At 45.1% G+C, this 24,210-nt stretch overlaps 1 protein-coding gene across 4 annotated transcripts in view; it reads left to right on the top strand.

Annotated features, from left to right (window-relative positions):
* Window positions 1–24,210, top strand: part of DYSF (dysferlin) — a 119,975-nt gene that overhangs the window by 71,313 nt on the left and 24,452 nt on the right. For 2 of the 4 annotated variants that reach the window (XM_070756809.1, XM_070756808.1), the window contains exons 30-40: window positions 1,382–1,475; window positions 2,636–2,713; window positions 5,619–5,800; window positions 6,685–6,825; window positions 7,628–7,657; window positions 9,210–9,236; window positions 13,195–13,296; window positions 14,625–14,786; window positions 16,007–16,172; window positions 16,997–17,070; window positions 21,159–21,221. In XM_070756809.1, the coding sequence (XP_070612910.1) occupies window positions 1,382–1,475; window positions 2,636–2,713; window positions 5,619–5,800; window positions 6,685–6,825; window positions 7,628–7,657; window positions 9,210–9,236; window positions 13,195–13,296; window positions 14,625–14,786; window positions 16,007–16,172; window positions 16,997–17,070; window positions 21,159–21,221 (1,119 nt within the window). The remainder of the gene's footprint in view (window positions 1–1,381; window positions 1,476–2,635; window positions 2,714–5,618; window positions 5,801–6,684; window positions 6,826–7,627; window positions 7,658–9,209; window positions 9,237–13,194; window positions 13,297–14,624; window positions 14,787–16,006; window positions 16,173–16,996; window positions 17,071–21,158; window positions 21,222–24,210) is intronic. The other 2 variants (XM_070756811.1, XM_070756810.1) reach the window with 1 other exon arrangement.

The raw sequence follows: 24,210 nt of genomic DNA, 5'->3' as shown, positions 1-24,210 counted from the left end.
GGGCTTCAGCATCTCGCCTGGGCTTTCTGGGGCTGGCCCCTTAAGGGCTTTGAAGGAGGCCCCATCCTCTCCAAAATTCCCTGGCCCTGTCATCCTGTGCAAAGGATCTGGCTGTGGTCAAGGCTTGGTCCTGATCCTAAGCCCAAGATGCTCCTGCGAGGTCGTCAGAGGTTTTTGCTTTTAATGAATTCTTCAGATCCTGGAAACCAAAAAAGAAAAAGAAAAAAAGGAGAATACTGTATTTGTAGCTCAGGATTGAAATGAGGCAGCCGAGCATGGATGATGTTACCTAGTTTGGGTGATGAAATGTCTGCAAGAAAACCACCAAGCTCAAAGTGGGCCAGGGACCCCTCCATTCCTCATCTTCCTCCTCCTCTTTGCAAAACCCCGCACCCTTCGAGCACTGAGGATGTAGCCTAGTTTGGTTATGAAATGTCTGCCAAGAACTCACCAGGGACCCCTCCTCCTCCTCCTCTCTGCAAAACTCTCTCCCTTCTTTCATTGATGATGTTATCTAGTTTGGTTAGGAGACGTCTGCACCAAGAGACTCCACCTTGGAGAAAACCACCAAGCTCAGAAAGCATCAAGGACCCCTCCTCCTCCTCTTCCTCCTCCTCTTCCTCCTCCTCTTCCTCCTCCTCTTCCCCCTCCTCTTCCTCCTCCTCTTCCTCCTCCTCTTCCTCCTCCTCTTCCTCCTCCTCTTCCTCCTCCTCTTCCTCCTCCTCTTTTATGAGGATATTTCATTCCTTCAGATCTAGGGTGGGGTCTTTGAGGGTTCCCTTTATTTTTTTGAGCAGTCTATATATTAACAACCCCAAAAGCAAACAGAGATAAAATACACTGCTCAAAAAAATAAAGGGAGCCCTCCAAGACCCCACCCTAGATCTGAAGGAAGGAAATATCCTCATGGAATCCTTTGTTCTGTGCAAAGTTGAATGGGCACAACAGCAGGTGGAATTGGTTGTCAGTCACTGTTGCTTCCTAAGTGGACAGTTGGATTTCACAGAAGTTGGATTGAGTTGGAATTATATTGTGTGGTTTAAGTGTTCCCTTTATTTTTTTGAGCAGTATATAAAAACCTCCAACTTATAAATCATAAGAACTCAAACAATTCAAAAGAAAAACACAGATATACACAACTTGAATGTGCAGGACAGCATGTGAAATTGATGGTCAGTCAGTGTTGCTGCCTAAGTGGACAGTTGGATTTCACAGAAGTTGGAATTGTTCTGGGGTTGGTTTTTTTTTTTGGAGTAGTGTATTTAAATGTGCTGAACAGCTCCCTTTCTGCAGAAAAGCCACTGTTTGTGTTTGTGTGTGCGGAGGGCGTGTGAGCGTGGCCCCCCCCCAATGGTAAAAATGAAACCGACTTCTCCTTTAGGGTGGAGTGACAGACGACAAGAGCGATGATGGGAAATCGGTGTCAACGCTCAACTTCGGAGTGAACCGACCGGCCATTTCATGCATCTTTGACTGTAAGTAGCCCCTGGAGGTGGAGGAGGGGAGAGAAAGAGGGAATCTGTGGGTAAGAGGGGCACTGATGCTGAAGGTGTTTCAAGGCATGAGAAGTGGTCTTTGGGGAGCTGTCACGTGTGTGTGTGTGTGTGTTCTCCAACGCTCCAAAACGCTAGGTGAGAAACAGCGGATGGAAACAAATCAAGGAGAGAAGCAACTTGGAATTAAGGAGGAATTTCCTGACAGTCAGGACGATTAACCAGTGGAACAACCTGCCTCCAGGAGTTGTGAATGCTCCAGCGCTGGAAGTTTTAAAGAAGAGATTGGGCAACCATTTGACTGGAAGGGTTTAGGGCAGGGGTTCTCTTCTGTTCTCTATTCTCTTCTACTCCATTCCATATTCCATTCCATCTCCTCTCCTCTACTCTGTATTCTATATTCTATATTATTTTCTCTTCTCTTCTCTGTTCTATTCTATTCTATTCTATTCTTGTCACATTGGGGAGGGTCTTATTTCATTACTTTTGATCTGCCTTAGAATTGGAACATTCTGAGGGGGTCGCAGAGGTTTTGAAAGAAGAATAAAACTATAAAATAGCAATAACAGCCACATACCTTGATAAGGGACACAGAATGGTGTTAGACCCAGCATGTCCAAACATTCACACTTGTAGACTTCAACTCCCCACGTCACCCAATGTGCATAGCTGGCTGAGGAATTCTGGGACTTGGAGTCCAGAGGTCTAAAAGTTGCCAAGTTTGAAAGACCCTTGCTCTAGATCAATGGTTCTCCACCTGGGGGCTGGCACACCTTTGGGGGTCGAAGGACCATTCCACAGGGGCCGCCATGACATAAAAAAGGAAAAGACTAATTTGCCCAAGTGTTAGGAACTCCCAAACTTCTATTCTGGTGTCCTGGAACATGTTTTTACAATCCGACCAATCAGGCGTTGACAGGGGGGGTGTCCCTCTGACCTTCCTGCCAATCAGCTTCAAGCTCCGTTGGAAGAACTGGCGCTCGGCTTATGGTTGGGGGCCACCACAGCACGAGGGACTGCATTAATTAAGTGGTCGTGGCATTAGAAAGGCTGAGAACCACTGTGTGGACCCTCATTTTGAAGCAAGGTCTTCAGTTCAGTATGGCTGCCTTTGACGTGTTGTTGTGTCTCTCTCCTTAAAGACGGAAACCGCTACCATCTCCGTTGCTACATCTACCAGGCGAGGGACCTGCTGGCCATGGACAAGGACAGCTTTTCAGGTAAGATGTGACCTCCTGGCCCATCTCGTCTGCCCTCATGCGATTTCCTGTATTTTATCTTAGGATGGATCTGGGTTTATCCCAGGCAGGTTTCAATTCCGTTACTGTGGATTGACCAACCACGTCACTCCTCTTTCAGTCGAATCATATTTTCTCACGTTGCTTCTGATCTTTCCCCCAACTGACCTCCGATTGTGTCCCCTTGTTCTTGGGGTCACTTTCCTACTAAAAACACTTCCCTCCTGGACCCTATTTAACCCTTGAACATCTTTAAATGTTTCGATTGTGTCCCCCCTTTTCCTTCTGTCCTCCAGACTATACAGATGGAGTCCATGAAGTCTTTCCTCCAGGTAGAAGACCTCCATGGTCCCTTCCAACTCTGTTGTTGTTGTTGTTGTTGTTGTTGCTGCTGCTGCTGCTGTTGTTGTTGTTGTTGTTGTTCTTCTTCTTCTTCTTCTTCTTCTTCTTCTTCTTCTTCTTCTTCTTCTTCTTGTCCTCCTCCTGCTCCTCCTCCTCCTCCTCCTCTTCTCCTCCTCCTCCTCTTCTTCTTCTTCTCCTCCTCCTGCTCCTCCTCCTCCTGCTCCTCTTCTCCTCCTCCTCTTCTTCTTTTACTTCTTCTTCTTCTTCTCCTCCTCCTCCTCTTCTTCTTCTTCTCCTCCTCCTCCTTCTTCTTTTACTTCTTCTTCTCCTCCTCCTCCTCCTCTTCTTCTCCTCCTCCTCCTCTTCTTCTCCTTCTCCTCCTCCTTCTCCTTCCTCCTCCTCCTCCTCCTCTTCTTCTTCTTCTCCTTCTCCTTCCTCCTCTTCTTCTTTTTCTTCTTCTATTATTATAAAAATAGTTTATTGAGTATAAAGAAAAAGGGGGGTAAGGGGAAAAGGGGGAGGATACAGGGAAAATGTTTATTATTATTATTATTATTATTATTATTATTATTATTATTATTATTATCTGGGGCATCCGGAGCATGACACCACGGCCTTTCAAGACTGAGGGATGCCAATGCAATATTATGAATGTTTGATGAATCCCTTTGACAACTGGCGATGGGGCACCTGCCCACAACGAGGGCTCTGTGTACCCCCTGTGGCACGGGTGCCATAGCTTCGCCATCACGGCTGTCGAGGGACCAAGCGACCACCCCCTACTCTCAGTCCAGAAGGGAACAGGGACCTGCTCTCTTCCCCCAGAAAATATCTCCTTTCTCCTGCACACTGGTGTGTGTGTGTGTGTGTTTTTGAGCATGTTTGTGGCCTTGAACTCACCTAGTCTCGCTCCAAAAAGGATGACCTCATCCTGCCCGGATTGGCTGGACCGAGTGGGAGTCACTTTTCTTTACATGGACGGCAGCCAATGACAACAGCCGGGCCAGATGGAGACAAGATGGAATGGGGATTTGCTGTTGGCGGAACAAAGCATAAAGGAGCCCTTCTTCCAAGGGTCATAAAAATGAAACCCGGTACGGATGCAAAGCGGAGACAAAGGCGCCTTTTGACAAGGCTCTCGTCCACGGGGCGGACTGGACGGCAGCGCAGCCGGTGTTCCTCTGGCCCAGGACGGAAGGAAGGACATCCAACCACAGCTGAGAAGCCTCCTTCCATCAGGAGGGATCGTGCAAAGTCTTAGCAACTGCTCCACAAAAGCCCTAAAGCATTTAGACTTATATGCCGCTTCCCAGGGCTTCCCCAGCCTTCTCTAAGCGGTGGACAGAATCAGCCTCTTGCCCCCAACAGTCTGGGTCCTCACTTGACCCACCTCGGAAGGAGGGAAGGCTGAGTCAATGGAAGGAAGGAGGGCCTAGTAACCAAGTAGTTGATGCCTGGAACTCACTCCCTGACTCTGTAGTATCATCCCCTAACCCCCAAAACTTCGCCCTTAGAGTATCCATTGTTGACCTCTCCTGATTCCTGAGAGGTCAGTAACAGCCATGCATAAGTGCACCAGCCTGTGTTCCGCCCCCTGTCCTAATGTTTCTCTCTTACTAGTATCATGTATATAAACACTGTTATATCTTTATATACCACCAATATGTACTTGACTAAATAATAAACAAATAAATAAATAGTAAATTAAATTAAAGTACTGTAAAGTAAAATAAAGTTAAAGTAAAAAGTAAAGTAAAGTAATGTAAAGTTAAAGTAAAAAGTAAAGTAACGTAAAGTTAAAGTAAAAAGTAAAGTAAACTAAAATTAAAGTAAAAAGTAAAGTAAAGTAAGTATAGTTAAAGTCTTCGGAGAGGGGCGGCATACAAATCTAAATAATAAATAAAATAAATAAAGTAAAAAGTAAAGTAAGTAAAGTAAAATAAAGTAAAGTTAAAGTAAAAAGTAAAGTAAGTAAAGTAAAGTAAAGCAAAGTTAAAGTAAAAAGTAAAGTAAAGTAAGTAAAGTAAAGTAAAGCAAAGTTAAAGTAAAAAGTAAAATAAAGTAAGTAAAGTAAAGTAAAGCAAAGTTAAAGTAAAAAGTAAAGTAAAGTAAGTAAAGTAAAGTAAAGCAAAGTTAAAGTAAAAAGTAAAGTAAAGTAAAGTTAAAGTAAAATTAAAGTAAAGTTAAAGTAAAGTAAAGTTAAAGTAAAGTTAAAGTAAAGTTAAAGTAAAGTTAAAGTAAAGTAAAAGTAAAAGTAAAATTAAAGTAAAGTATAATGGGGGGTTCTACTGTCTCTGGTGGTTCCCCAGTCTCCAACTCCTTTTCAGTCTCACTCTCAGACTCCAATGGCAAGAACACTGGCCTGCGATGCCAGTACTCATCCGTCTCCTGGTCCTCAAAGTCCGTGACGTGGACCCCTCCCAGCAGTTTTTATGTTGTATTTCACTTGTATGTGGCTGTGAGCTGCCCAGGGTCCTTGGGGAGTTGGGCAGTGTAGAAGTCCAAAGAATCCATAAACAACAAACCCATCTTATGTCCTCCGCAGACCCCTACGCCATCGTCTCCTTCCTGCACCAGAGCCAGAAGACGGTGGTCGCGAAGAACACGCTCAACCCCACCTGGGACCAAACGTTGATCTTCTACGAGATCGAGATCTTTGGGGCTCCCCAAAACATCGCTGAGTCTCCTCCCAACATCGTGGTCGAGATCTACGACCACGACACCTACGTAAGTAGTAGGCCATGGGGAAGAAGCACCTGGATGAGGGGGAGACCCTCACCTGAGTTTGGGTCAGGAGGACTAGAGATGGTGGGCGGGCATTAAGGGGACCACAAGGATGTCACACAACCTGCAGTTGGTTCCTGGCAGACTTCTCATGACCCAAGTAGGCAGTGGCATCAATCGTAATAGCCTCCTAGGATGACTTCTAGCATTGAGGACGTCGCCTACTTGGGTGATGAAATGTTTGCAAGGAAACCACGAAGCTCAGAGTGTAACACGGACCCTCATTTCAACCCTGAGCTACAAATATTTTCTTCTACCATAGCGGTACAATGAGACTGCATGAAAATACTAAAATTAGCACCTTCCTTCCTTCCTTCCTTCCTTCTTTCCTTCCTTCCTTTCTTCCTATATAATCTGCTTTCTTTCCTTCTTTCCTGATCCTTCCACCCACTTCTTCCTTTCTGATCCTTCCTTCCTTCTTTCCTTCCTTTTTCTTTCTCTCTCTCTTCTTTCTTTCTCTCTCTCCCTCCCCGCTTGCCTCCTCCCTTCCTTCCTTTCTTCCTGACTACCTACCTACCTGCATTGTCTTCCTTTTTCTTTCTCTCTCCTTCCTCTCTCTCTTCCTTCCTTCCTTTCGCTTCCTCTTTCGCTTCCTCCCTCCCTCCTCCCTTTCTCCCTTCTCATCCCTTCCCCCTCCTTCCTCTTCCTCCCTTTCTTATCTTTTTTTCTGCCCTCATCCCACCATTCCAGATCGGTCTGGGTGGCTGACCATTTAATAAAAACACGTCAATGTAAAAACAATTGCAAATCTTCAAAAAAGACACAGGTTAAAATGTCCGAGGATTAAGAATGGACTCAGAATGCCCCCTCTCCCTCCTTCTGACCAGGGCGCGGATGAATTCCTGGGCCGCTGCATTTGCACACCAACGCTTGACCACACGCCGAGATTGTCCTGGTACCCCATCGTGAAGGGCAGCCGGTCGGCGGGGGAGCTGCTGGCCGCCTTTGAGCTGATCCAGAGAGAGAAGGTGAGTCGGGGGCTTGTGGGGGGGGATTCTGCCACATGAATCCCAATGGCCGATTAGGTCCCACAGAGTTGGCCTCCTCCAGGTCCTGTCAATTAAACAATGTCGTCTGGCGGGCCCCAGGGGAAGAGCCTTCTCTGTAGCGGCCCCGGCCCTCTGGAATCAACTCCCCCCAGAGATCAGAACTTCCCCCACCCTCCTTGTCTTTCGCAAACTACTTAAGACCCACCTATATCACCAGGCATGGGGGAATTGAGACATCTCCCCCAGGCTTTTATAGTTTTATGTATGGGATGCGTGTGTTGCATGGTTTTTAAATGATGGGTTTTTAGATGCTTTTTTAATATTACATTTGTTTACATTGTCACACTGTTTTATTATTGTTGTGAGCTGCCCTGAGTCTTCGGAGAGGGGCGGCATACAAATCTTATTTATTTATTTATTTATTTATTTATTTATTTATTTATTTATTTATTTATTTATTTATTTATTTATTTATTTACTTATTTACTTATTTATTTATTTATTTATTTATTATTTTATTATTTAATTTGTATGCCGCCCCTCTCCGAAGACTCCGAATAATAATAATAATAATAATAATAATAATAATAATAATAATAGTTGTTGTTGTTGTTGTTATTATTATTATTATTATTATTATTATTATCAAGTACTGTCGCACAAACTTGTCAACTTTTAAGATGTGCAGACTTCCACTCTTTATCATTCCAGAGTTTTATTGTTCCTTTCAGAGTCAGACTCTAACGAGGCTATTTGTTGTGTTTTTGTTTGTTTTTCCCAGCCAGCTGTCCATCACATCCCAGGCTTTGAGGTAAGGCTGGTCAACAGAAGCTACATTTTCTGCTTTGGATCATCCTTGAGCTGGGCAGGATTGGGATGGAAGATAAGAATCTCTGTAGAATCCAGAGTTTTCCTCCAAACGGTGATATAACAGAATAACAGAGTTGGAAGGGACCTTGGAGGTCTTCTAGTCCAACCTCTGCTTAGGCAGGAAACCCTCCACTACTGCAGACAGATGGTTATCCAACATCTGCTTAAAAACTTATAAGGTTGGAGCATTCATAATGCAAGTTCTTGCAAATCATTATTATAAGGTACAGGAAATATTCTGGCCACATTAAGAAAACAGTCACCTACCTATCAGAAATAACTTAATAACAAAAATGATTCTATAACAGACACTTTATGTCATAGAGCAAAACTAAGCATATTTTTGGAATCAGGATATCAAACTCCATAAAACAGACATGTTCCTTTTGCTGAGGATTTTGTGTGTGTGTTGACCAGTGAAATTAAGAGACGTTCTTGAGTCTTGTTGGCTAGGACAATGTTCTTCAACTTTGGCTGCTTGAAGATGGATGGACTTCCATTCCTAGAATACCCTAGCTGGGGAATTCTGAGAGTTGAGGTCCACCCAATCTTCAGGCGGGCAAGGTTGAGGAACACCGTCTCTGGATCCTCCAGAAAAGTCTGTGCAATATTTCACCCCTGGCTTCCTTCTGTGTATTAATTCACTGGCTGGTTTCAGCCAGGGAGCCCTACCTCCTAGGGAAGGGACCTTGCTTTGAAAAATGGTAATATAACAGAAGAACGTGTTGGCAGTTCTGTGCTAGCCAAAACTTCAGAAGGGAAGGATTTAGGGGCATTTATTTATGACAGTCTCCAAATGCGTGAACAGTGCGGTCAGGCTATAGGGAAAGCGAGTAGAAGGCTTGGCTGTATAGCTAGAGGTATCACAAGCAGGAAGAGGGAGATTGTGATCCCGCTGTATAGAGCGCTGGTGAGACCACATCTGGAATAATACTGTGTCCAGTTCTGGAGGCCTCACCTACAAAAAGAGATAGATCAAATTGAACGGGTCCAAAGACGGGCTACAAAAAGGGTGGAAGATCTTAAGCATAAAACTCATCAGGGAAGACTGGACTCCATCTGTAGAGTCTGGAGGACAGAAGGGAAATGGGGGACATGATAGACAAATTTAATATGTTAAAGGGTTAAATAAGGTTCAGGAGGGAAGAGTTTTTAATAGGAAAGTGAATCCAAGAACAAGGGGGCACCATCTGAGGTTAGTTGGGGGGAAAATCAGAAGCAATGTGAGAAAATATTATTTGACTGAAAGAGTAGTAGATGCTTGGAACAAACTTCCAGCAGACGTGGTTGGTCAATCCACAGGGACTGAATGTAAACCTGCCTGGGATAAACATAGATCCACCCTAAGATAAAATACAGGGAATAGTATAAGGACAGACTAGATGGACCAGGAGGTCTTTTTCTGCCGTCAATTTTCTATGTTTCTATGCCGTTTCTCTCTGTCTGTTCCCTGCACGGACGCTGCCTTCCCTGCCCTGCGTGACCCCCTGCAGACCGAAGTGGCGTCTGTCCTGGACGAGGTGAGCTCCCGGGGGTGTTGGTGGTGGGAGAAAAGGGGCAGGGGAGGCCCAGCTTCTCAAAAGGCCTTTCAACCACTGCAGTTTGTGCTTAAGGGATGTCTTGAACCCAAGGCACAAAGAGAACCAACCCCTCTCCCTTCGAGCACTGATCATGTTACCTAGCTGGGTCAGGAGATGTCTGCAGGAAAGCAGTAATGGGTTGCTACTGGTGCACCCCGGTGCGTGTAGTGCTCCCCCCTGGTGACATCACGAAGAGGTGTCCACCCCCTGTTGTATGTCTGAGCTCACTATTTCTCTCTTTTCTGATTCCTCCTCTCCTTGTCGGGTGCCGCCTGGGATTGCTCTGCTGTAGCTGTGCCCCCCTGTCTTCTATCACGAGGGGCTTCTGCAATGGGTATCTCTTCACTTTATTTACGACTTCCCCCACTCCTCTAACCCCCCCTTCCCCCTGGTCTTCTCTGCTTGGCAACTTCTTGGGCTGAAGCAGCATGCTGAAAAATCCCGGGGTGCCATTCTTGGAAGGCGAGGATTTGGGGATCCCAGGAAGGGGTCCTCCTTTAGCCAAGGCATCCCCCTACGCCCAAATCTCCTATTGATTGAATGTTGAATGTTGAATGTTGAACGTTGAATAGTGAATGTTGAACGTTGAATGTTGAATGTTGAACGTTGAACGTTGAACGTTGAATGTTGAATGTTGAACGTTGAATGTTGAATGTTGAACGTTGAACGTTGAACGTTGAATGTTGAATGTTGAATGTTGAACGTTGAACGTTGAATGTTGAACGTTGAATGTTGAACGTTGAATGTTGAACGTTGAATGTTGAACGTTAAACGTTGAACGTTGAACGTTGAACGTTGAATGTTGAACGTTGAACATTGAAACTATCTGATGGTTCAGCTGTTGTTGTGGCCTGTTGGTTGCTCCAGCAGGCCAATCCGGGGAGGAGGAGGAGGCATCAAGGCAACCTGACAGCTTTGAGGGGGCAAGAGGGAGTGGAGTTGTCAGAGAAAGAGACAACTCCCGTCTGTCAACCCTCAGATTGAGAGTCAACAGCCGCCAGGGATTTATATGAGCAGAGTAATCCTTGTCTTAAGGATTACTTTGGACTAAACAGTCTAAAGTCATACACATAATAATAATAATAATAATAATAATAATAATAATAATAATAATAATATATTAGATTTGTATGCCGCCCCTCTCCAGAGTCAGTATAACAATCCAAATATTATCAAGTACACAGTCTTTCTCGCTAGTTGTCTTTGTCATAATCCGCAAACAAAGACATCAAGCCGAAACACATTTCAGCTGCAATACATGACTACAATACAGAGAGATTGCAGAGAGATTGCAGAGCAGACCAGAGTAGCCAGACAAAGAGATACAGAGAGGGTGACTCAGAGAAATAAGTTATGGACTCTAACTCCCTCTTGTGGCAGCCAGTAACACCTGCAGCCAATATATTGCCAACCCCACAGTTATGGGCAGAGTCCTAACACCCCTTCGCATTGCGGGATAACTGGGTCCCACGGAAGCTCCTGCTTGGCTGCTTGCTTCCCCCCAGCTTCTCCCCAAAGTAAATCTGAGCCTTAATCCCCCGCATGGCCCCTTCCCTGCTCATCGAGGTCAATAACGGTTTGTCCTTCACGCTGATCAACGAAGGTCTGGAAACACCTACGTAACTCACGAGGGGCAAAGCCCCAACCGTCAGTTCAGCCTCTGCTTAGGGGTTCCCGAGTTTGTCAAATGTTAAGACGGGTGGACTTCAACTCCCAGAATTCCCCAACCAGCCAAATAAACTCAAAGGGAGGGAGGGCCAGGGAGGGTCAAATAATACTGACTGGCTGGACTAGAAGACCTCCAGGGTCCCTTCCAGATTCTGTTCCATTCCGTTCTGTTCCGTTTCTTTCTGTTCCGTTTTTTAAAATTTTCTGTTCTGTTCTGTTCTATTCTTTCTTCATTCCATTGTTCTATTCTATTCTATTCTACTCTACTTTACCCTACTCTGTCTACTCTACTCCACTCTATTCTATTCTATTCTTTCTCCATTCCATTATTCTATTCTACTCTACTCTATTCTTTCTTCATTCCATTATTCTATTCTATTCTATTCTACTTTACCCTACTCTATCTACTCTACTCCACTCTATTCTATTCTATTCTATTCTTTCTTCATTCCATTATTCTATTCTATTTTATTCTATTCTACTCTATTCTTTCTTCATTCCATTATTCTATTCTATTCTACTTTACCCTACTCTATCTACTCTACTCCACTCTATTCTATTCTATTCTTTCTTCATTCCATTATTCTATTCTATTCTATTCTACTCTACTCTACTCTATTCTTTCTTCATTCCATTATTCTATTCTATTCTATTCATTATTATTATTATTATTATTATTATTATTATTATTATTATTTATTAGATTTGTATGCCGCGCCTCTCCGTAGACTCGGGGCGGCTCACATTCCATTATTCTATGCTATGCTATGCTATGCTATGCTATTCTTCATTCCATTATTCTGTCTTATTTTATTTTATTTTATTCTTTCTTCATTGCATTACTGTATTCCATTCTGCTCCGTTCCGTTCCTTTCCATAAACCTCCAATACAAAACTCGGTTATTGGTGCTATGACATATGGGGACATTCTGATAGCTTTGTTGCCTGGCTTTTTGGGGTGCTGCAGATCGGATGGAGATCTTTAAGGGGTGGTGGTGCCCCTCTTGGCTGTCCCCCAAGACTTCCCTTCAATCTTCAAAGCTGTGCCGTGGGGGTGTGTGCTGAATTCGTGGTCTGGGGGCCCCCCTCCAATTACGCCCAAGAGGAGTTGGCAAGGCCACCAGGCGTGGAGAGCTTTGGCCGCCTCCCTGCAGCCCTTATTAAATATACATCGACGGGATCTATAAATAAATACGACCCGATTCTGACGTTTGAAATGTTATAGGCCTCCTTAAATTTAATGGCAATAATTCTTTTTTTTTTTGGCTGGAAAAAGTGACGGCAGAGCAAATTGCTTCCAACTGCCCCTGGTTAAGAGCTGCCTTTTGAATGGGGTTTTTCCCCCTGCCATGGGGCTTCCCTTCCCTTTGGAGGCTAGGAACACCCCCTCGGCCCCCCTGATTGGGTTTATGGGGAAGCCTGGGGAATTCTGGCTCTCCAAGAACATGGGGGGCACAAGGGGGGGTGTCAGCAGCTGAGAGGTGCAACGGGCACCTCTGATGGATTTGCAAGAGGTGGTAATTCAAAATTTCAGGAACTTTGGTTGCTGCGTGAGTGCAGAGGGTGGCGTGACTCTCAGCCCCCACCCCAAATTTGGTAGCTAATGGCACGATGCCACGGCTGCAGATTTGATATGGGTAGTTCTGGAGTTATTACCACCACTCATCTTTCGTTTTGCCTGAGAGCAAAGCCACAGGAAGGAATAACAAAAGAACAGACTAAAAGAGTTGGAAGGGACCTTGGAGGTCCTCTAGCCCAACCCCCTACTCAGCCAGGAAACCCTCTCCTATTATGGACAAATGGGTGTGCGATCCCTTCTTTGAAACTTCCAGTGTTGAAGCGTTCACAATTTCTGGTGGCGAGCTGTTCCACTGGTTAATTGTCTTCTTTAGAATGTTTCTCTTTAATTCCAGGTTTCTCTCCTTAATTAATTTCCATCCGTCTCTTTCTCACCTGCCTTCTGGTGCTTTAGAGGAGAGATTAGCAGAATAATAGAATAAAATCCCCTACTTAGGCAAGAAACCCTCTACTATTGTGGACGAAGGGTGGCCCAATCTCTTCTTAAAAGCCTCCAGTGTTGGCAAAACACACAACTTCCGGAGGCAAGGAGTTCCACAGGTTAATTGTCCTCACTGTTAAGAAGTTTCTCCTTAGTTCTGAGCAGGATGGAATTCTGTTTCTCTTACCATCTAAAAGAGATGTGTTGACCCAATTTATGTCCTCTTCCCAGTCTGCAGATTCTGACTTGCCTTACCCTCCGCCCCAGAGGGAGCCCAACATCTACATGGTCCCTCAAGGAATTAAGCCGGTTCTCCAGCGTACAGCCATAGAGGTGGGTGCATAACTAGTTGGGTTTGGCAATATATAAAATAGACCAACAATGTATGCTTACATGTATTAAAACACTACTGCTTTAGGAGCTAGTGTTACAGATGGCCACAAGAGGGAGGCAGAGGCATGGTTTGCTCTCTGCTCTTCTCTGCTATTTCTGTTTGGTCTATGTGACTATGCCATAGTAATGAATTTTTCCAAATTTTTAAAAGAAAACATTTCAATAATTCAGTACGGATTTTTACCCAATATCTTGTATATGTTACATTTCTTATATCACCTCTTTATAGACACATATATTATGTTACATATTTCTATATTCTTTTTGATACATCCTTTCACATTTTATTCCTGCCTTTACTTTTCTTACCCATCCAATGGTACCAATTTTTCCAAATTTCATAATACAGTGATACCTCGTCTTACGAACTTAATTGGTTCCCGGAGGAGGTTCGTAAGGCGAAAAGTTTGTAAGACGAAACAATGTTTCCCATAGGAAACAATGTAAAATCAATTAATGCGTTCAAGGAAAAAACCCGCAAAAATGGCGCTCTGATGGGCGCCGGCGCCTGGCTGTCGCTTTTGAAACAGCCGGGGGGCTTCTTGGCGTCCTCCCGAACCCGAACGCCAAATCCGAACTTTTGCCGAACTTCCAGGTTCGGCGTTCAGGAGGCTGCCGAGAAGCCCCACCGCCCGTGTCCTCCCTGGCCGGCCAAAACGTGGACTCCAGGAAGGACGTCTTCGTGACGTCAAAGCTCCACCCATGGAATTCCCTATTGGGATTCCCCACCTCCATTTGAGCCTCCCGACCAGCCGACAGCTCCGCGGCTCTTTTGCAAAGCTGACAGCTGGGCGGTGGGGCTTCTTGGCGGCCTCCCGAACCCAAACTTTTGCTGAACTTCCAGGTTCGGTGTTCAGGCGGCGGGTTTGTAAGGTGGAAAAAGTTCGTAAGAAGAGGCAAAAAATTTCCGAACCCCGGGTGCGTATCTTGGAAAGTTCGTATGACAAGGGGTTCGTATCACGAGGTACTACTGTACTTTGAATTTCTAGTTCCCTTAATCTCCATGGTCATCCTATCCATTTCTGCACATCTTTAATTTTTTTCTATGATGTTATTTTCTGGCGGGATCCCTTTGTTTTTCCAGAATTGTGCACAGGACATCTGTGCTGCTGTAATTATGTGGGTACCGTAATTAAATATTGTATTTTGGAGGGGTATTTTTTTTGTTTTTATTCCTAGGAGCATGCATTCCAGGTGTTAAATTCTATGTCTATATCTGTCTTTGTCATACTCTGTGATGCATAGCTAGTGGGCTCTCTCTGGTGCAGGTATTGGCCTGGGGTCTTCGGAATTTGAAGAGCTACCAATTGGCCAGTGTGACTTCTCCCAGCCTTCTGGTAGAGTGTGGTGGGCAGGTGGTCCAGTCGACTGTGATCAAGAACCTGAAGAAGAACCCCAACTTTGACATCTCCGTCCTCTTCATGGAAGTGGTGAGAAATTTTCGTTCCACATTCTCTTGTCTCGTATGAGACTTAGAGGAAACTATATTGACCCTTCCCCTGTTATCTGAATAAATCTCTCTCTTTTTAAAACAGTTTATTTATGTATTTTCAAATACACAAGTACTTTATGAACAGTGTATTTAATTTGCTTACATAATAGTATATAGCCACTCCGAGTCTACGGAGAGGGGCGGCATACAAATCTAATAAATAAATTAAAAAATATATATGCCATATTTTTCGGAGTATAAGACGCACTTTAGTTTTGGGGGAGGAAAATAGGGAAAAGAATCTGCTTACCAGGTTTTCATCTGGCCTGCGTCCTTAGCCAGCACATTATTTTATCCCCTGGTTATGGCCTTTAAAAAAAAAACTTTATTCTGAGAGAGTAACAATGAAAGAGCTTGCAAGCCAGTAAGAGCTGGGAACATCGTTAGCCCCTGGAAAGAAACATTCGGAGCAAGCAGAGCAATGGAAAAAACCCTGCAAAGACTTAGGGCTTGGAAAACATTATTCACAGAGAGTAACAATGAAAGAGCTTGCAAGCTGGTAAGAGCTGGGAACATTGTAAACACCTGGTTAGGGCTGGAAAGAAACTTACTCAGAGCAAGTTAGAGCAATGGAAAACCCCCTGCAAAGACTCAGGGCTTGGAAAACATTCTTTGCAGAGAGAAACAATGGAAGAGCCTGCAAGGGAAGAGCTGGGGAGATCGTGAGCAGCTATTTAGGGCTGGGAAAAAAGAAAAAAGCTACATTCAGAATATAAGACACACCCAAATTATCAGCCTCTTTTAGGAAAAGGTGCGTCTTATACTCCGAAAAATATGGTAATATAATATCTTGAACATAAGACATGCATAGTAGTATTCGCCCAATTTCTAATGTCTACTTCTATTGTCCAACCATTGATAAAGTAAGTCATAATGTTTGAAAATATTCTGTATTTTCTTTATTTTTTATCTTTAATGTCAACCTACCAATTTCTGCACAATTTAGTATTTTTTTAATTAAATCTTCTTCTATGGGTGATTCCCCATTTTTTCAATGTTGTGTTGTGAATATACAATTCTTGCTGTCGTCAAGACATATAAATATTAAATATTAATAAAATATAAAATATTATTAAATATTAAATATATTGAATAAACATTGTCCCTTCTTCTTCCGTCTCTGCCCTGCGGCACCACCTGGGCTGGTTCTTCTTGCAGCGTCTGCCAAGGGAGGACCTCTACTGCCCTCCCATCATCATCAAGGTCATCGACAACAGGCCCTTTGGCCGCAGACCTGTAGTGGGCCAATGCACCATCCGATCCCTGCAAGAATTCCTCTGTGACCCCTACAAAGAAGACGCGGTACTTCCTGAAACCCACACAGGTCAGGAGGGGTGGAAGATCTTTGGGGTGGCTTTCCTGCAACCAGTACATGATAGGTGATATTAGCAAAGGAAGCCTTGCTCTTTAGCAAGGGTCTCCAAATGTGGCCACTTTAAGGCCTAAGTCTTCAACTCCCAGAATTCCACAGTCAATGTGACCATTTTAAGACCATTGGACTTCAACTCCCAGAATCCCACAGTCAATGTGACCATTTTAAGACTTGTGGGCTTCAACTCCCAGAATTCCACAATTAACTTGGCCATTTTAAGACTCATGGACTTCAACTCCCAGAATTCCACAGTCAACATGGCCACTTTAAGACCATTGGACTTCAACTCCCAGAATCCCATAGTCAACTGGGCTAATTTAATATTTATGAACTTCAATTTCAGAGCAGGCTGGGGAATTCTGGGAGTTGAAGTCCACAACTTTTAAAAAGTTGCCAAAGTTGGCAACCCGGCTGAGGAATTCTGGGAGTTGAAGTCCACAACTCTTAAAAGTTTGCAAGGTGGAATTCTGGATGAGGAATTCTGGGAATTGAAGTCCACAACTCTTAAAATAATAGAATTCTTTATTGGCCAAGGGTCATTGGGCACACAAGGAATTTGTCTTTGGTGCAGATGCTCTCAGTGTTGCCAAGGTTGGAGACCCGGCTGAGAAAATCTGGGAGTTGAAGCCCACAATTCTCAAAAGTCGCCAAGGCTGGAGACCCCTGGCTTAAGCAGCCGTTGAGTGACAGGGCTGGTTTGAAAGACCCATCGATGGAAACAAGAAGAGCCAACTCCAAAAACTGAAGCCATGTTTCTTCCCCTTCCTTTGTTGCAGATGACATGAGCCTGACTCCAAAAGATGATGTTCTGATTGACATCGATGACAAAGAACCTCTCATCTCGGTCCAGGTAAGCTGGTTCAGGTGCTCAGAAAGCAGCACATGGAAAAGAACAACCTTGAAGGCTAATGTGGGTTTGTCGTGCAACTACCACCTCTGGGCAGAACTCCTTTGAGCCTAGTTGGGGCTACACCTTGGCCATGCAGAATTGACAGCTGCTGAGCTCAATGAGGGAAAGAGCCTTGAGACGCAGGAATGGGGCATGTCTAGTTTAGTAAAGGGGGGGCACCTGATAGCAGTCTTCGTATTTAAGGGGTGCCCCAAAGAAGAGGGGGTCTCCCTATTCTCCAAAGCCCCTGAAGGCAGGACAAGAAGCAACGGATGGAAACCAATCAAGGAGAGAAGCAACCTGACATTAGGGAGAAACTTTATAAGAATGAGGACAATTAACCAGTGGAACAGCTTGCCACCAGAAGTTGTGGATGCTTTATCACCCACAAGGGATGGCCACGCAGCGCAGGAGGAAGCGAATTGGCAGTGAGGAAAGTTTCAGCCCACCCTCGAGTTTTCTAATAATTTCATTATTTTATGGTTGGGGGTCACCACAACATGAGGAACCGTATCTTAGGGTCGTGGCATTGGGAAGGTTGAGGACCACTGCTGTAAAGTATTAGGCACACATCCCCCCCTTTACTTTACTATTACTATTACTATTACTATTACTATTACTATTACTATTACTATTACTATTACTATTACTATTACTATTACTATCCTATTCGTTGCTAATTTCTATTCTATTCCCTTTCATTCCATTCCATATTTTCTCTTCTCTTCTCTTCTCTCTTCTCTTCTATTCTACTGTACTCTACTCTATTCTTTCTTCTCTTCTCTTCTGTTCTTCCCTTCTCTTCCCTTCCCTTCCCTTCTTTACTTTTTTACTTTACTTCACTATTTTATTTTATTTTATTTTATTTTTTTTATTTTTTTTATTTTTTTTATTTTTTTTTTATTTTATTATTATTTTATTTTATTTTATTATTTGCCGCCCACTCCTACAGGACTGGTGGCGGCTCCCAACAATAAAACAGTACAGTAAAAAAAAAAGAGGTGAAATTCAAACGTTAAAACAGTAAAAAACCCTTTGTGCAACCCCCTGCCCAGTTATAATATTAGCCCCCCCCCACACCTCCTGGCCAAGTTCTGTGTCATCTGCAAACTCCATCTGCATCGGGGGGGGGGGGGGCTCCCCGCGGAATGGGGGAAATATGTCGAAATCCGTGCCGCCGTCCACCTGATACTTCCCCCTGGAGCCCTCCGCGCGCATTCTTGAGGTGGGACCGTTCCGTCAACGTAATAATTGATCATTACAATAATTGGATAATTGGAGCGAGTCGGAGGCTGTAATTGGATAATCCCAGTCCGTTGTTTGTCTTGGCCCTCAGTCTGATCTCGCTCAAAGCCGAGCCCGTGGCTGCTCCTGGGAGCTTCTGTTACAGGATGTCCCCGGTCGACCATCCTTCATTTCGCATCCTCCGTTTCCTCTGACCCCCGTTCGGCCTTTCCTTGACGGCAGGAGCTGCTCCCTTCCAAATTCCGCGGATTTTCCCAGCCGGCCTGGTCAGGTTCACACCGTACACGGAGAGACGCCGAGATTGGAGAAACCTGCTTGACGTGGTGGGCCATGAATTGCAATGGAAAGGGATTTTGGGAGGCCTCCTGGTGCAGCTTTGGGTCTCTTCCAGGGGCACGGAAGAAGAAGTAGAATAGAATAGAGCTGGAAGGGACCTCGGAGGTTTTCTCCGCCAGCCCCCTGCTCCAGTGGGGGACCCTACCCCAGTTATAGTGATTGCAATAGCCCTTAGACTTATCTACCGCTTCACAATGCTTTTCCAGCCCCCTCTGAGCAGTTTACAGAAACAGCCTCTTGCCCACAACAATCTGGGTCCTCCTTTGACCCACCTTGGAAGGACGGAAGGCTGAGTCAACCTGGAGACGGTGGTGACATTTGAACCACTGAAGTACAGGCAGCAGTTAGCTGAAGGAGCCTGCAGGGCTGCACTCTAACCATTGCAGCACCCCGGCTCTCTTCCTTCCTCCCTCCCTCCCTCCCTCGCTTCGTTGCTTCGTTGCTTCGTTGCTTCCTCCCTCCCTCCTTTCTTTCTTTCTTTCTTTCTTTCTTTCTTTCATTCTTTCTTTCTTTCTGCAGTCTACCCACTGCACCACCCCGGCTCCCTTCCTTCCTTCCTTCCTTCCTCTCCTTTCCTCCCTCCCTCCCTTCCTCCCTTCCTTTTTTCTTTCTTTCTTTTTTCTTTTTTCTTCCTTCCTTCCTTCCTTCCTTCTTTCTTTCTTTCTTTCTTTCTTCACTCTAACCACTGTACCACCCCAGTTGTGATGGTGAGCCTTTTCTGGTGTATATGCCAAAAGAGGTTTTACGCCAGTACTATTATGCGCACCTATGCCCACACCCATTCCCTGTGATGCCCCTGTGATGCCCCTGCTCCTGCACACATGTCTCACTGACGCCTGGGACAGCGGAAAACACGGGCAAATGGGAAGTTTGGAAAAACGGACTTCCGGAGTGCCCCTGCTGTGAGGCCTCGTGTGTGTTAGAGTTGACATAGGGCAATGCCTCCTATTCCCTCTGCTGTGACACACCTGCCGTAGGTTCACCGTCACTGCCCTATCCCATGTCAGACCAATGGTGGTGTAACCTCTTCTTAAAAGCCTGTGGTGATGAAGCATCCACAACTTCTGGTGGCAAGCAGTTCCACTGGTTAATTGTCCTCACTGTTAAGAAGTTTCTCCTTAATTCCAGGTTATTATTATTATTATTTATTAGATTTGTATGCCGCCCCTCTCCGGAGATTCGGAGCGGCTCAAAACAATAATAAAGGGGGAAAATCCAATACTTAATAAGCAATTAAAAACCCTTGCCATTAAAATAGTCACACAACCCAGAAGGTTGCTTCTTTCCTTGACTGGCGTCCATCTGTTGTGTTTCGTCCTGCCTTCTGGTGCTTTGGCCATCTTTGTTAGATAGCAATACAGTGATACCTCGTCTTACGAAACCCTCGTCATACGAAGTTTTTGAGATACGAACCCGGGGTTTAAGATTTTTTGCCTCTTCTTCCGAACTATTTTCACCTTACGAACCAGCCGCCGCCACTGGGATGCCCCACCTCCGGACTTCCGTTGCCAGCTGAAGCGCCCATTTTTATGCTGCTGGGGTTCTCCTGAGGCTTTCCTCCATGGAAACCCCACCTCTGGACTTCCGTGGTTTTGCGATGCTGCAGGGGAATCCCAGCAGTGCAAAAATGGGTGCTTTGCGTGCAACAGAAATCTGGAGGTGGGGTTTCCCAGCGAGGGGAGCCTCAGCGAAATCGTAGCATTGCACAAACACCAAAGTCCAGAGGTTGGGTTTCCCAGTGGGTGAAGCCTCAGCGGGGATTCCCATGGAGGGGAGCTTCAGGGGTGTCCTAGCAGCGCAAAAATGGACGCTTCGCTGGCAATGGAAGTCTGGAGGTGGGGTTTCCCAGCGAGGGGAGCCTCAGCGAAATCGTAGCACTGCACAAACACCAAAGTCCAGAGGTTGGGTTTCCCAGTGGGTGAGGCCTCAGCGGGGATTCCCATGGAGGGGAGCTTCAGGAGAATCCCAGCAGTGCAAAAACGGGCGCTTCGCTGGCAACGGAAGTCCAGAGGTGGGGTTTCCCAGTGAGGGGAGCCTCAGCGAAATCGCAGCATCACAAAAACACGGAAGTCTAGAGGTTTTTTGGAGGGGAGCCTCAAGGGAATCTCAGCAGCGCAAAAATGGGCGCTTCTGCTGGCAAAAGGGGTGCATTTTGGGCTTGCACGCATTAATCGCTTTTCCATTGATTCCTATGGGAAACATCATTTCGTCTTATGAACTTTTCACCTTACGAACCTCGTCCTGGAACCAATTAAGTTCGTAAGACGAGGTATCACTGTATTTTAAAAATCCTGGGCGTTTGGCCTCCTGCAGCTGGATATGAACCTCCAGCTGTCTGAGAGGTTTATTTTAAGCTCTTAAATGAACGAGATTGCATTTTTTTCAGAATGAAAACTTTGGCTTTTGTGACTGTATTGTTGACTTGCGTTTTGTCTAACCCCTCACTAATCGAACATTTTAATTTGTAGCTGGCGGATGGCATGACCAGCTCGGCTTTAATTAACACGCAAACCGCTCGGCCCCATCGCCATGTATGTATGCTTTCCTATCTCCCCCCCCCCCAATTACTCAATTTGTTTGTTCGCTCGACTTTGGTCTCTCCCAAGCTTGTCTGCAGAATGTATTTTTATTTTTAAAAACAAGACACTATGGATTGCAAGTGGGTAAAGGTGGCCAAATGCCCTATCCCAACTGAGGAGAAAGAGGAGAAAGTCCACATTTACAATAATCCACCCACCCACCCAACTACCCACCCACTTATTTATTTATTTATTTATTTATTTGTTCGTTCCCCTGTCCTCCCGCCCGCCCGCCCGCCCGCCCGCCCGCCCATCCATCCATCCATCCATCCATCCATCCATCCATCCATCCATCCATCCATCCATCCATCCATCCACTTACTTACTTACTTAATTACTTACTTACTTACTTACTTACCTACCTACCTACCTACCTACCTACCTACCTATCTATCTGACTTGTCACAACATATCAATGACCAAACAGTATAAAATAATACAGCTAAATCCAATTCATATAAATAGTTAATTTAAAACATTATAAAACCCCCCTAAACATTAAAATCATCCATACAATTGCAACCGTAAACCTACTGAGCATTCAATGGCCAGAGGCTGGAGGGGGGGGGTCTAATACCACCAAACCTGGTGGCATAAGTACGTTTCCAGGTTCTTACGAAAGGCAGGGAGCAACCATGTCATGGAGAGCTCCAGGGAGGAATTCAGGACTTACTAGGAGAGTAGAAAAACTCAGCCATGCTCAACGAAGGTTGAGAAAAAGAAAACAATGGCTCAAGGCAAAGATGGGGTCAAGGGGAAGACTGGAATGTCCTTGGAAGCCGTGTCGGTTTTTCCTGGGGACCGATCAAGGTCGTCCATGCCACCCCCCAGGAACCCAACCCCAACCCAACTTCCTTGATCCGTCCACGTTGGGTGGCCAAGATGACTATCGCGGAACAGCAGAAGTTGGAAGCGACCTTGGAGGTGGGAGGAAGAGCCAAGAACCTGTCTTGATGCCTCCTTGGAGGAACCTCTGGGTGGACGTGGCCTTGTGAAACATCTCAGACCCATCCCATTTAGCCCTCAGTGACAACGCTTGGCAGGAGGGCCCTTCTGTGGTTCGGGAGCCCGGCCTTGGCAGCTCCGCTCCGCGCAGGGAGCCCCGATGCGGTGTGGTCCATGGGAGGCCACCGCAGGAATGCGCGAGGCTGCCATCCCTTTCTCGGCCCCGGGTATCAGCTATCCGGCTTCAGCTGGAGACACCCGATCCCGGTGGCTCTTCCAGGGAACGGTAACCGGAGAGCCCATAAAATCTCCCCTCCGCTGGGAAGACTCGCAAGCGCAGCAAATAACCAATTACTCCAAATAGTTTACAGATTTCGGGCCTGCCTGATTCCTGGCTCAGGTTTCTCTCGCGCTAACTTGTTGCTTAATGGCTTATTTGTGTTAGCAAAGGAGGGTCTGGCAGGAGCCCACGTGCAAAAAAAAAGCCCAGGAGAAACCTCCTGCATTATTTTTGACCCCCAGTTCTTTGAGAAACGTCTTCAGCTTAGAAGAATCGTTTCTGCATAGAGCTTCAGACATCAAAACAAACCTGGCTTATTTATTTACTAATTTTTTTTTAAAAAAAATTATTGGTTTTTGAAATGTTACACACACAGACCGCCCATCATACAACATAAAACAGTGCCCTATTATTTATTATTGTTATTTATTAGATTTGTATGCCGCTCCTCTCTGTAGACTCGGGGCCCTGTGAAGGTGCACCCACCACCTAACAACATACATACCCCACCACCAATTGGAGGGTCTGTACAAACATCTTTAACATTCTTCTAAGCCTGGATCTGCATTTTATTCACATATCAAAGAGTGATTCTAATTTATTCTTTATGGCTAGATCACAAATATTACTTGTCATATAACCTCTCACAATGTCCCATCGATCCATCAGTTTCTTCCATTTATTTTCATTGTACATCGCTTATTTATTTACTTATTTATTTATTACATGGGGCTGCCTTTGAAGAGTGTTCGGAAACTTCAGATCATGCAGAATGCAGCTGCGAGCGCTATCATGGGGCTACCCAGATTTGACCACGTCTCTCCAGCACTCCACGGCTGCTGATCAGTTTCCGGTCACAATTCAAAGTGTTGGTCATGACCTATAGAGCCCTACATGGCATCGGACCAGAATACCTTCGGAACTGTCTTCTGGTGCACAAGTCCCAGCGACCGATAAAGTCCCACAGAGTTGGCCTTCTCCGTGTCCCGTCAACTAAACAGTGTCATCTGGCGGGCCCCAGGGGAAGGGCCTTCTCTGTGGTGGCCCCGGCTCTCTGGAACCAACCCCCCCTGGAGATTAGAACCGACCCCACCTTCCTTGCTTTTTGTAAGCTACTAAAGACCCACCTATGCCGCCAGGCATGAGGAAATTGAGATACCCCTAGGCTTATATGATTTATGCATGGTATGACTATGTTGTATGGTTTTAATGATGGGTTTTTAGATGTTTTTTAAATATTGGATTTGTCACTTGTTATTATTGTTGAGAGCCGCCCCGAGTCTTCGGACAGGAGCAGCATACAAATCTAATATATTATTATTATTATTATTATTATTATTATTATTATTATTATTATTATTATTATTTTAATTGGATTTGTATGCCACCCCTCTCTGTGGAGTTGAGGCGGCTCACAACATGTCGACAATAAACACTGTGAAAAATATAATTGGATCCAATTAATTAACTAGTTAATCTGAAACCTTATAAAAGTTAAATATCAAAACCCATTCACTCCAATACAAGCCAAGCCTACGAAGCCTTCAGTGGTTAGAGACTAGATCTAATGAATCCAAGCCTGGCGGCATAAATAGGTTTTCAAGTTCTTACGAAAGGGAATGAAGGTGGGGGCAGTACGAATCTCTGGGGGGAGCTGATTCCAGAGAGCTGGGGCCACCACAGAGAAGGCTCTTCCCCTAGGCCCCGCCAGACGAC

This window comes from Erythrolamprus reginae, chromosome 7 (assembly GCF_031021105.1).
Source record: "Erythrolamprus reginae isolate rEryReg1 chromosome 7, rEryReg1.hap1, whole genome shotgun sequence".
Classification (NCBI taxonomy): Eukaryota; Metazoa; Chordata; class Lepidosauria; order Squamata; family Dipsadidae; genus Erythrolamprus; species Erythrolamprus reginae.
Note: the sequence above shows the minus strand (reverse complement) of the source record. Positions and strands in the feature narration are given on the sequence as shown.